General features: G+C 44.6%; 1 protein-coding gene across 1 annotated transcript in view; it reads left to right on the top strand.

Annotated features, from left to right (window-relative positions):
* The window catches only part of selenbp1 (selenium binding protein 1), a 19766-nt gene that overhangs the window by 682 nt on the left and 6584 nt on the right, over positions 1-12500 (top strand). The window contains exons 2-7 of the mRNA XM_079696198.1: positions 1145-1198; positions 1322-1434; positions 2909-3094; positions 7655-7775; positions 10411-10593; positions 11097-11278. Coding sequence (XP_079552324.1) covers positions 1145-1198; positions 1322-1434; positions 2909-3094; positions 7655-7775; positions 10411-10593; positions 11097-11278 — 839 coding nt within the window. The remainder of the gene's footprint in view (positions 1-1144; positions 1199-1321; positions 1435-2908; positions 3095-7654; positions 7776-10410; positions 10594-11096; positions 11279-12500) is intronic.

Here is a 12500-nt window from a genome sequence, read left to right as displayed (position 1 = left end):
TTAAACTTTGACCTCTTATATCAGCGGTGCAAAGGATTGTGGGTCAGAATGATCGCTGCTCTACATCCTGGTTCTCTGGCCCATCACTGGATGGCCGTTTCTCAATGTCGAGTACACCTGCTGCAGAGCCACTATTTCAAGAATGTTACGTCACCGAGTCCCGCCGAAGGACTGTTCCAATGTTCAGCATTCTTGGAATTCTACCGAGGACTGAGTCCTTCGTAGCAAGAAATTTAGAGGCCGCACATGTGTGGTCTTAAATTACCCACAATGCTTTGCGCACGGACCGATTTCCCAAATCTTTGGCGGAAAATGGCTGAAGCAACGCAGTACACATTTAAATGTAAGTATGTTCGTGGTAAATGTGCACATGACTTGTGTTTAAAGTTTATAGTCCAGTTGAGTTTTGCCCGTGTGAACGCAAACCGGACCTTCTGAAACATGAAGCAATGGAACAGACTGACCATGTCCTTCCAAGGAAGGATGCTCCAGAGCCACTATTTCAAGCATACTACGTCATCGAGTGCCGCCGAAGGACTGTTCCAATGTCCAGGATCCTTGGAATTCTACCGAGGCCGGTGTACTTCGTGCGGGAAATTTCGAGGCTGCACATGTGTATCCTCCGTGGTCTTAAAATACCCACAATGCTTTGTGCACGGACCAATTTCCAAATCTTTGGCGGAGATTGCGCTCCATTTAAGGCGGGGCCTCGCATGTGACGCACGCCTGCACACCTGTTAGCCTGTTCCACCATTCTTCGTTTTCCGAGGCTTGGAAGGATTCTTGTCAGGTGAGGGCCAGGATGAAGGATATTCTACCCAGAGACCCAGAAACAGATCTGATTGGTTGCATTTTGTTTCTTACACAAAACCACAAATGTGAAGTTTATTTACATTTTATAAAATGTAACTTATATAATTAAATCGATTTTTTGTTAGTTTTATCTGAGTGTTCCAGGATATTCTCTGAATACCTTGAAGGTCCTGACGGTTCACCATTGACAGTGTGTTTACTTTAATGTTGAAAGTTGTGAAATAATATTAAAAACATATTAACATCAGAGACAATAGAGAGATATGAGGGACGTCAGGTGAGCTAACATGCTAGGTCTGTTAGCACGATGTTAACAGGTGTTGTGTTTCAGCCGGATGTAAAGGATGTGGACCGGGTTACAGCAGCCCATTGGACGCCATGAAGGGTGAGACATTTCCTCATAGACTTCTATACAGTCGCCCCCTGCTCGATAGATAGACGATGCAGCTTTCAAGGAGGTTTTTAGATATTACTCTAAAAACCGAGTTGGTTGTGTTTCCTGCTGCAGGTCCTCGGGAGGAGATCGTTTATCTCCCCTGTATCTACTGTAACACCGGCATCCTGAAACCAGATTACCTGGCCACTGTCGATGTTGACCCGAAGTCACCTACCTACTGTAAGGTAACAATTCTGACTCTTTCTAAAATGTGATCAGTAGTGTGTCCTCTCTCAGGTGATCAGTAGTGTGTCCTCTCTCAGGTGATCAGTAGTGTGTCCTCTCTCAGGTGATCAGTAGTCTGTCCTCTCTCAGGTGATCAGTAGTCTGTCCTCTCTCAGGTGATCAGTAGTCTGTCCTCTCTCAGGTGATCAGTAGTGTGTCCTCTCTCAGGTGATCAGTAGTCTGTCCTCTCTCAGGTGATCAGTAGTCTGTTCTCTCTCAGGTGATCAGTAGTGTGTCCTCTCTCAGGTGATCAGTAGTGTGTCCTCTCTCAGGTGATCAGTAGTGTGTCCTCTCTCAGGTGATCAGTAGTGTGTCCTCTCTCAGGTGATCAGTAGTCTGTCCTCTCTCAGGTGATCAGTAGTCTGTTCTCTCTCAGGTGATCAGTAGTGTGTCCTCTCTCAGGTGATCAGTAGTCTGTCCTCTCTCAGGTGATCAGTAGTCTGTCCTCTCTCAGGTGATCAGTAGTCTGTCCTCTCTCAGGTGATCAGTAGTCTGTTCTCTCTCAGGTGATCAGTAGTGTGTCCTCTCTCAGGTGATCAGTAGTGTGTCCTCTCTCAGGTGATCAGTAGTCTGTCCTCTCTCAGGTGATCAGTAGTGTGTCCTCTCTCAGGTGATCAGTAGTGTGTCCTCTCTCAGGTGATCAGTAGTGTGTCCTCTCTCAGGTGATCAGTAGTGTGTCCTCTCTCAGGTGATCAGTAGTGTGTCCTCTCTCAGGTGATCAGTAGTGTGTCCTCTCTCAGGTGATCAGTAGTGTGTCCTCTCTCAGGTGATCAGTAGTCTGTCCTCTCTCAGGTGATCAGTAGTGTGTCCTCTCTCAGGTGATCAGTAGTGTGTCCTCTCTCAGGTGATCAGTAGTCTGTCCTCTCTCAGGTGATCAGTAGTGTGTCCTCTCTCAGGTGATCAGTAGTGTGTCCTCTCTCAGGTGATCAGTAGTGTGTCCTCTCTCAGGTGATCAGTAGTGTGTCCTCTCTCAGGTGATCAGTAGTGTGTCCTCTCTCAGGTGATCAATAGTCTGTCCTCTCTCAGGTGATCAGTAGTGTGTCCTCTCTCAGGTGATCAGTAGTGTGTCCTCTCTCAGGTGATCAGTAGTCTGTCCTCTCTCAGGTGATCAGTAGTGTGTCCTCTCTCAGGTGATCAGGTGTCTCTGTCCTCTCTCAGGTGATCAGTAGTGTGTCCTCTCTCAGGTGATCAGGTGTCTCTGTCCTCTCTCAGGTGATCAGTAGTGTGTCCTCTCTCAGGTGATCAGGTGTCTCTGTCCTCTCTCAGGTGATCAGGTGTCTCTGTCCTCTCTCAGGTGATCAGGTGTCTCTGTCCTCTCTCAGGTGATCAGGTGTCTCTGTCCTCTCTCAGGTGATCAGGTGTCTCTGTCCTCTCTCAGGTGATCAGGTGTCTCTGTCCTCTCTCAGGTGATCAGGTGTCTCTGTCCTCTCTCAGGTGATCCACCGCCTGCCGATGCCTAACCTTCGGGACGAGCTGCACCACTCGGGCTGGAACGCCTGCAGCAGCTGCTTCGGAGACGCCTCCAAGAAGAGGAACCGTCTGATCCTGCCGTCGCTCATCTCCTCCAGGATCTACGTGGTGGACGTGGGGACAAACCCCCGAGCGCCACAGATGCACAAGGTGAACCGAGCCGGACCCCGTGTCCTTTAGCCCCGCCCACTTCCTCCTGACCAGAGTCGGAAGTATATTGGAGTACAAATACTTTGTTACTGTACTTAAGTACATGTTTCTGGTGTCAGTACTTTACTCCACTACTTATTTTTCTGACGACTTTTTACTTTCTACTTCTTACATGTTGAACTCAAATACCTGTACTTTCTACTTCTTACATGTTGAACACAAATACCTGTACTTTCTACTTCTTACATGTTGAACACAAATACCTGTACTTTCTACTTCTTACATGTTGAACACAAATACCTGTACTTTCTACTTCTTACATGTTGAACACAAATACCTGTACTTTCTACTTCTTACATGTTGAACACAAATACCTGTACTTTCTACTTCTTACATGTTGAACACAAATACCTGTACTTTCTACTTCTTACATGTTGAACACAAATACCTGTACTTTCTACTTCTTACATGTTGAACACAAATACCTGTACTTTCTACTTCTTACATGTTGAACACAAATACCTGTACTTTCTACTTCTTACATGTTGAACTCAAATACCTGTACTTTCTACTTCTCACATGTTGAACTCAAATACCTGTACTTTCTACTTCTTACATGTTGAACACAAATACCTGAACTTTCTACTTCTCACATGTTGAACACAAATACCTGTACTTTCTACTTCTTACATGTTGAACACAAATACCTGTACTTTCTACTTCTTACATGTTGAACACAAATACCTGTACTTTCTACTTCTTACATGTTGAACACAAATACCTGTACTTTCTACTTCTTACATGTTGAACACAAATACCTGTACTTTCTACTTCTCACACGTTGAACCCAAATACCTGTACTTTCTACTTCTCACATGTTGAACTCAAATACCTGTACTTTCTACTTCTTACATGTTGAACTCAAATACCTGTACTTTCTACTTCTCACATGTTGAACTCAAATACCTGTACTTTCTACTTCTTACATGTTGAACTCAAATACCTGTACTTTCTACTTCTCACATGTTGAACTCAAATACCTGTACTTTCTACTTCTTACATGTTGAACACAAATACCTGTACTTTCTACTTCTTACATGTTGAACACAAATACCTGTACTTTCTACTTCTTACTTGTTGAACTCAAATACCTGTACTTTCTACTTCTTACATGTTGAACACAAATACCTGTACTTTCTACTTCTTACATGTTGAACTCAAATACCTGAACTTTCTACTTCTTACATGTTGAACTCAAATACCTGTACTTTCTACTTCTTACATTTTGAACACAAATACCTGTACTTTCTACTTCTTACATGTTGAACTCAGATACCTGTACTTTCTACTTCTTACATGTTGAACTCAAATACCTGTACTTTCTACTTCTTACATGTTGAACTCAAATACCTGTACTTTCTACTTCTCACATGTTGAACTCAAATACCTGTACTTTCTACTTCTTACATGTTGAACTCAAATACCTGTACTTTCTACTTCTCACATGTTGAACTCAAATACCTGTACTTTCTACTTCTCACATGTTGAACTCAAATACCTGTACTTTCTACTTCTTACATGTAGAACTCAAATACCTGTACTTTCTACTTCTTACATGTTGAACACAAATACCTGTACTTTCTACTTCTTACATGTTGAACACAAATACCTGTACTTTCTACTTCTTACATGTTGAACACAAATACCTGTACTTTCTACTTCTTACATGTTGAACACAAATACCTGTACTTTCTACTTCTTACATGTTGAACACAAATACCTGTACTTTCTACTTCTTACATGTTGAACACAAATACCTGTACTTTCTACTTCTCACATGTTGAACACAAATACCTGTACTTTCTACTTCTTACATGTTGAACACAAATACCTGTACTTTCTACTTCTCACATGTTGAACTCAAATACCTGTACTTTCTACTTCTTACATGTTGAACTCAAATACCTGTACTTTCTACTTCTCACATGTTGAACACAAATACCTGTACTTTCTACTTCTTACATGTTGAACACAAATACCTGTACTTTCTACTTCTCACATGTTGAACTCAAATACCTGTACTTTCTACTTCTTACATGTTGAACTCAAATACCTGTACTTTCTACTTCTTACATGTTGAACTCAAATACCTGTACTTTCTACTTCTTACACTTTGAACACAAATACCTGTACTTTCTACTTCTTACATGTTGAACTCAAATACCTGTACTTTCTACTTCTTACATGTTGAACTCAAATACCTGTACTTTCTACTTCTTACACTTTGAACACAAATACCTGTACTTTCTACTTCTTACATGTTGAACACAAATACCTGTACTTTCTACTTCTTACACTTTGAACACAAATACCTGTACTTTCTACTTCTTACATGTTGAACTCAAATACCTGTACTTTCTACTTCTTACACTTTGAACACAAATACCTGTACTTTAAGCGCTTTGAGGGGTTGTGAAGACCTGATAGAGCCATGTGGAACGCTCATGTGGAAGTGGTTCAATCCAAACTGGTTAGGGAAAACAACAGACGTGACCTGGACTGGAAGTGACCCCCCGCTGAGGGTTCATTCATCTCACTGTCAGGGGCTCCGCTTGCCGACAGGCAGACAACTGCTCGGGGCCCCGGACCAGAAGGGGGCCCCCAAAGAAGGTCGATTTAAGAAGGTCCACAGCAACGACAACATGAAACACCCTTTAATTTACTGCACTGACACGTCGGGAAACCCCCTGGAGGGGGCCCCATGCATAGCGCGCCGTAAAATGCTGCTTGTTATCTTAAGTTTCGTTGCCTTGCTCCGCTCGGGGGGGAGGGGGGTTGTCGGCTGTTGTGATGGAAAGCTGGATGGAGGGGCCCCCAGTGAATGTTTGCCTAGGGCCCCACACACTCTAGAATCGCCATTGCTCACTGTATTTATTCACAGACACTTGATGGAGCATGTACAGTCAGCAGACAGAATGGAAACACGTGGGATTGTGCAGATCGATCTGAAGCTCGACCGTTTTTAGGATATCGAACATGTCTGGAGTCAGTGAGAAGTTATTAAAGGAGTGCTCTTTAGCTCGACGTTAGAAGAAGAACTTACAAATGTCTAACTGGAGATGAAATGGAGGAGGAGGAGGAAGAAGAGGAGGAGGAAGAGGAGGTCGCTCAGTTCAGATGGTGAAGTCTCCCAGCTGCATGTTTGACAGGCCTTGTCCAGAGCATGAGATCTGGGAGTAAAGTGTGTGTGCGGCCTGATGGAAATGTGCCGAGTCATTGTGTAATGATTAATCATCCTTAGAGGAATTATCCGCTGTGAACTCAAGAGTGAGGACACGCTGCCAGAGACACAGCTGGGAGATTATTTATCAGGACCGACTGTTCCTCAGTCCTGGTTTCACAATCAGACCCTGACCACACATTGACCCTGTGATCCGGATCCAGCCAGATCCTGCAGGAAGTGTTTTCATCAAAATCAATTCAGGTTTCCTCAGAAAGCAAAGAGCTCACATTCAGCCACTTCACGAGGACCCACTGTAAACACCCGCGCTGTGTTTACCCTCGCCTGGTGATTTGTATCTGAAGGATTCCTGGGAGTCAGTGAGCTGCAGCGCTCCCAGCAGCTGCAGCTCACTGACTCTGCACACAGCCCCTGATGTCCGGAGCAGATTGACTTTCTGAAAACCTTTCCATGAACCCCTGTGGGACTCCTTCACTTTGTTTCTCAGAATGTAGTTTACAGCTGTGCAGGAATGAGTCCTAAACCCTGGCATGAGTCAGCATCACTTCCTGTCTCCTAGTCTGGAGGTCAATGGTTCTCTCAATGTGTTTTTGTTGTTATCCTGAAATCAGGTCTGAGGTTAACTCAAGCTGAGGAGCCTTTAACGCTTTGTTCGACCACATCAAATACTTCAGTCAATTAAAAACACACGTGAGAAACGTGTGTTTGACTCACATGGAGGAATCCCATTTCCTCCTAGACTCCTAAACAATCAGAGAGCTGACCTCCTGTCAGCCTGAAGGTCAAATCTGACCTCCTGTCAGCCTGAAGGTCAGATCTGACCTCCTGTCAGCCTGAAGGTCAGATCTGACCTCCTTTCAGCCTGAAGGTCAGATCTAACCTCCTGTCAGCCTGAAGGTCAGATCTGACCTCCTGTCAGCCTGAGGGTCAGATCTGACCTCGTGTCAGCCTGAAGGTCAGATCTGACCTCCTGTCAGCCTGAAGGTCAGATCTGACCCCCTGTCAGCCTGAAGGTCAGATCTGACCTCCTGTCAGCCTGAAGGTCAGATCTGACCTCCTGTCAGCCTGAAGGTCAGATCTGACCTCCTGTCAGCCTGAAGGTCAGATCTGACCTCGTGTCAGCCTGAAGGTCAGATCTGACCTCCTGTCAGCCTGAAGGTCAGATCTGACCCCCTGTCAGCCTGAAGGTCAGATCTGACCCCCTGTCAGCCTGAAGGTCAGATCTGACCTCCTGTCAGCCTGAAGGTCAGATCTGACCTCCTGTCAGCCTGAAGGTCAGATCTGACCTCCTGCTGATTGGTGGTGTGTTTGCTCCTCAGATGGTGGAGCCCGTGGATCTGTTCTGGAAGTGCGGCCTGGCCAACCCTCACACCACCCACTGCCTGGGCAACGGGCAGATCATGATCAGCTGCATGGGAGAACCAGGAGGCAACGGCAAGGGTGAGACCCCCTGCAGACACCCTCACTACAAACAGCCCAACCCCTCTCCCTGAGACCCTTTATCCGCTGAAGACCCCGATAGGCTTTATGGATATATCCCATCATAAAGACAGACAGTGAACGCACCATCTGTGTCATTGCCACGGTACGGAATACAAAAGTCCCTCAGACAAAACCCCGTGTCATCATAAAGCCTGATATGAAACATTTTGTAGAGCAGGGTTTTTTCCACGACCTGTTTCTATTGATTGGGACAAAATCAATCTCATTGCAGAAGTTGAAACTGCCTGGACATCCTTTTATGATGGTTTTATTAAAACAGTTGATAGGCATGCCCCCTTAAGAGAATACAGAGTAAAAGGCAGAGCCTGGTTCACATCAGATCTTTCTGATTCACTACACGAGCGCAATGTGGCATGGTCAAAAGCCAGGAGTACAGGTCTTGGCTCTCATTGGCTGCTCTTCAGGCAGCTGCGAAATGCATTTACCGTTAAAATCAGAAAAGCCAAAGCGGATCATCTCCGAACTGAAACTTCAGACAACCTAAATAATCCCCTTAAATTCTGGAAAACTATTAAATAGCTGGAAACACAAATGTTCTAGAGCTCCCACAATGCATTGTGAAGGAGGACTCTGTTCAACTCTCTGATAAGGCAGAAATGCTTGGTTGTTTTAATGAACATTTTATCGCTTCTGGTTCTCTTTAACCTCGCAGAACGTAGCTCAGGGAGCCACGGATCGCTCTGACGGTGGTATCTGGGAGGGTGAACCGTTTAATTTGATTCCAGTAACAGAGGTGCATAAAGCCCTGAACAGTTTGGAACCAAGAAAATCAGCAGGTCCTGACGACCTGGAGCCGTACTTTTTAAAGTTAGCAGCTGATTTTATAGCTTTGCCCTTGGCTTATCTTTTTAATCTGTCCTTGGAGACAAACGAAATTCCCCTTATTTGGAAATCTGCTTTTGTTCTCCCACTGTTAAAAGGGGGTGACCCCACTCTCCTAAACAACTACAGACCCATCTCCAAATGATGTGTTTTAAATAAAGTACTGGAATCTCTGGTCAATTTCCAACTGAAGGAGTTTTTATCAATAAATAATATTTTATCTGAGTTTCAATCTGGTTTTAGGAAAAATCACAGCACTACAACAGCTGCCTTAAAAGTATTAAATGATCTTATTGACTTCTTAGACAATAGAGAGCATTGCGCAGCACTTTTTATTGACTTGTCAAAGGCTTCTGACACAGTGGATCATGCCTTACTGTTACAAAGACTTGTCAGTATCGGTGTTTCAGGTAAGGCTGTCTGTTGGTTCGAGAACTATCTTTCATGCAGACCACAGTGTGTGCGGGCAGAAGGCTTAACTTCAACATCTCTTCAGGTATCCAAGGGTGTGCCACAGGGATCTGTTTTAGGACCATTGTTATTTATTATTTACATTAAGTCTTAATAACAATGTTTTGAATGCAAATTTGCATTTTTATGCTGATGATACAGTTATTTATTGTTCTGCGTCCACCCCGAAGCAGGCTCTCTGTCAGCTCAGAATGCTTTTAACATTGAACAATCCAACAAAATGTGTGATTTGAAACTTGTTTTAAATGCTGCCAAGACAAAGCTAATGATGTTCTCGAAAGCAAAAGCCAAGGTCTTGAACCTTCCTCCTATCACCACCTTGCAGGGGACGGAGGTTGAATCTGTGTTGCAGTATAAGTATCTTGGATTTATAATTGACAATTCGCTCTCTTTTAAACCACACATTGTGGAACTCTTGAAAAAATTAAGAGTAAAATTTGGTTTTTTCTTTAGAAACAAGTCTTGTTTTTCCTATGAGGCCAAAAAGAGACTAGTGTCTGTAACCTTTCTGTCTGTGCTGGATTATGGAGATGTGGTTTATATGAATGCATCTTCTCAGTGCCGTCACTCGCTGGACACCGTCTACCACGGTGCACTGAGGTTCATCACAAACCTCAGATCCTTGACGCACCACTGCAATCTATACACTCGTGTTGGGTGGTCTTCCCTGACCACGCGTAGACTGAAACATTGGCACGTCCTTATATATAAGGCTATTCTTTGTGCTCTTCCCCCTTATCTAAGGATGTACATAAATAGAAAATGCACTGGATCCTATCGGCTTCGCTCAGAGAACTTTTCCCTTTTAACTGAACCAAAGGTCCGTACTGAACTGGGGAAGAGGGCGTTCAGTTACGCTGCCCCTCTAGCTTGGAACCTGCTTCAAACTGAGCTGAACCTCAGAGAGCTGGTCTCATTAGAAACACTCAAAGCAACTTTAACTGACCTCGAAGCAGGCCGCTGTGTCTGTAAATGCTTTGGCTAAACTCTGTGTATGACTGTGTTGTGATTGTGTGTTTTTTATTTATCTGTAACTGTAAAACTGTCTGAAACTGTGCTGTTACCATTCTTGGGCCAGGACTCTTTTAAAAAGAGATTTGTAATCTCAATGAGACCTATCCTGGTCAAATAAAAAAAAGATCTGCTCTAACAATAGATAACCCCTCAGAGATCTCTGTGTCTCCTATCTGCCGGAGACTGTAGGCTCTTTATCTACATCTCTTTCAAACACTTTTACATCTGGAAGACCCCGTTCTGTTTTTACCTGTCCTCCTCTCAGGGGGCTTCGTGCTGCTGGACGGTGAGACGTTCGAGGTGGTCGGGAACTGGGAGCACCCGGGGGAAGCGGCACCATTTGGATACGACTTCTGGTACCAGCCGCGACACAACGTCATGATCAGCACCGAGTGGGGGGCGCCCAAAGCTCTGGCCAATGGGTTCAACCCGGACCACGTCAAGGAGGGTGAGTCAGCAGCAGGTTGCAAAGCACATGGTCCTCTGGTGGCATCGGCTCTGTGTGTAACCGCGGTTCCTGAGACCTGTCAGCAGCACAGGGTGCTTGGATCGGACCCAACTAAGAATCCAATTAGTGCGTCTGGGTCCTGAGTTCCTTTTCCAGTACATTTCCAGTCGGTAAGATAACATAAGAAGTACTTTAATGATCCCAATTTGGGAGCATAAAAAGACATGGAATTGTACATTAAAAATTCGAAGACTAGAAATAAACAATCCAAAATGTAAACATCTCTATAGAAATAAAATGGCATTAGAAAAAAAAGAAGAAAAAATTCATTTTGAATTACAAATGTGCAGTAACACACTATAAAGCAGGATATTATATATATACTTCTATGGATCTGTTTCCTAGTCTGTAACACACAGAGTTCTGCTAGACTTCCAGCTCAGTGTTGCCCTCTGGACAGAACCAGAGCCTCGCTCACAGGACTTCCTTGTTTTGGTTCTCAGGACTGTACGGCAGCTCGCTCCACATCTGGGACTGGACCAGCCACAGGAAGCTGCAAACGCTGGACCTTGGGGAAGACGGGGCGATCCCCCTGGAGGTCCGGTTCCTCCACGACCCAGACGCCACCGAGGGCTACGTGGGATGTGCTCTGAAGGGATCCGTCTTCAGGTTCTACAAAACACCTGTCAGTACCACAGGGTTCTAGATCCCAGTCAGACTTGAGTCAGTACCACAGGGTTCTAGATCTCAGTAAGACTTGAATCAGTACCACAGGGTTCTAGATCTCAGTAAGACTTGAGTCAGTACCACAGGGTTCTAGATCCCAGTCAGACTTGAGTCAGTACCACAGGGTTCTAGATCCCAGTCAGACTTGAGTCAGTACCACAGGGTTCTAGATCTCAGTAAGACTTGAGTCAGTACCACAGGGTTCTAGACCTCAGTCAGACTTGAGTCAGTACCACACGGTTCTAGATCTCAGTAAGACTTGAATCAGTACCACAGGGGTTCTAGATCTCAGTAAGACTTGAGTCAGTACCACAGGGTTCTAGATCTCAGTAAGACTTGAGTCAGTACCACAGGGTTCTAGATCTCAGTAAGACTTGAATCAGTACCACAGGGTTCTAGACCTCAGTCAGACTTGAGTCAGTACCACAGGGTTCTAGATCTCAGTAAGACTTGAATCAGTACCACAGGGTTCTAGATCTCAGTAAGACTTGAGTCAGTACCACAGGATTCTAGATCTCAGTAAGACTTGAATCAGTACCACAGGGGTTCTAGACCTCAGTCAGACTTGAGTCAGTACCACAGGGTTCTAGATCTCAGTAAGACTTGAATCAGTACCACAGGGTTCTAGACCTCAGTCAGACTTGATTCAGTACCACAGGGTTCTAGATCTCAATCAGACTTGAGTCAGTACCACAGGGTTCTAGATCTCAGTCAGACTTGATTCAGTACCACAGGGTTCTAGATCTCAGTCAGACTTGAGTCAGTACCACAGGGTTCTAGACCTCAGTCAGACTTGAATCAGTACCACAGGGTTCTAGATCTCAGTAAGACTTGAGTCAGTACCACAGGGTTCTTGATCTCAGTAAGACTTGAGTCAGTACCACAGGGTTCTAGATCTCAGTAAGACTTGAGTCAGTACCACAGGGTTCTAGATCTCAGTAAGACTTGAGTCAGTACCACACGGTTCTAGATCTCAGTAAGACTTGAGTCAGTACCACAGGGTTCTAGATCTCAGTAAGACTTGAGTCAGTACCACACGGTTCTTGATCCCAGTAAGGATACGTGTATAACTGCTGCTAAACTTTATGATCTAAAACATCATGAGCAAAACACGACCCATCCCTTCTCCATCCCGGTGAGACTTTATAGCCCTTTGTTGTGTTTGATAAGAGCTATAAAAC

The sequence above is a fragment of the Notothenia rossii genome (assembly GCF_949606895.1).
Source record: "Notothenia rossii genome assembly, contig: scaffold_100, whole genome shotgun sequence".
Classification (NCBI taxonomy): Eukaryota; Metazoa; Chordata; class Actinopteri; order Perciformes; family Nototheniidae; genus Notothenia; species Notothenia rossii.
This window is presented reverse-complemented; position numbering and strand designations above follow the sequence as displayed.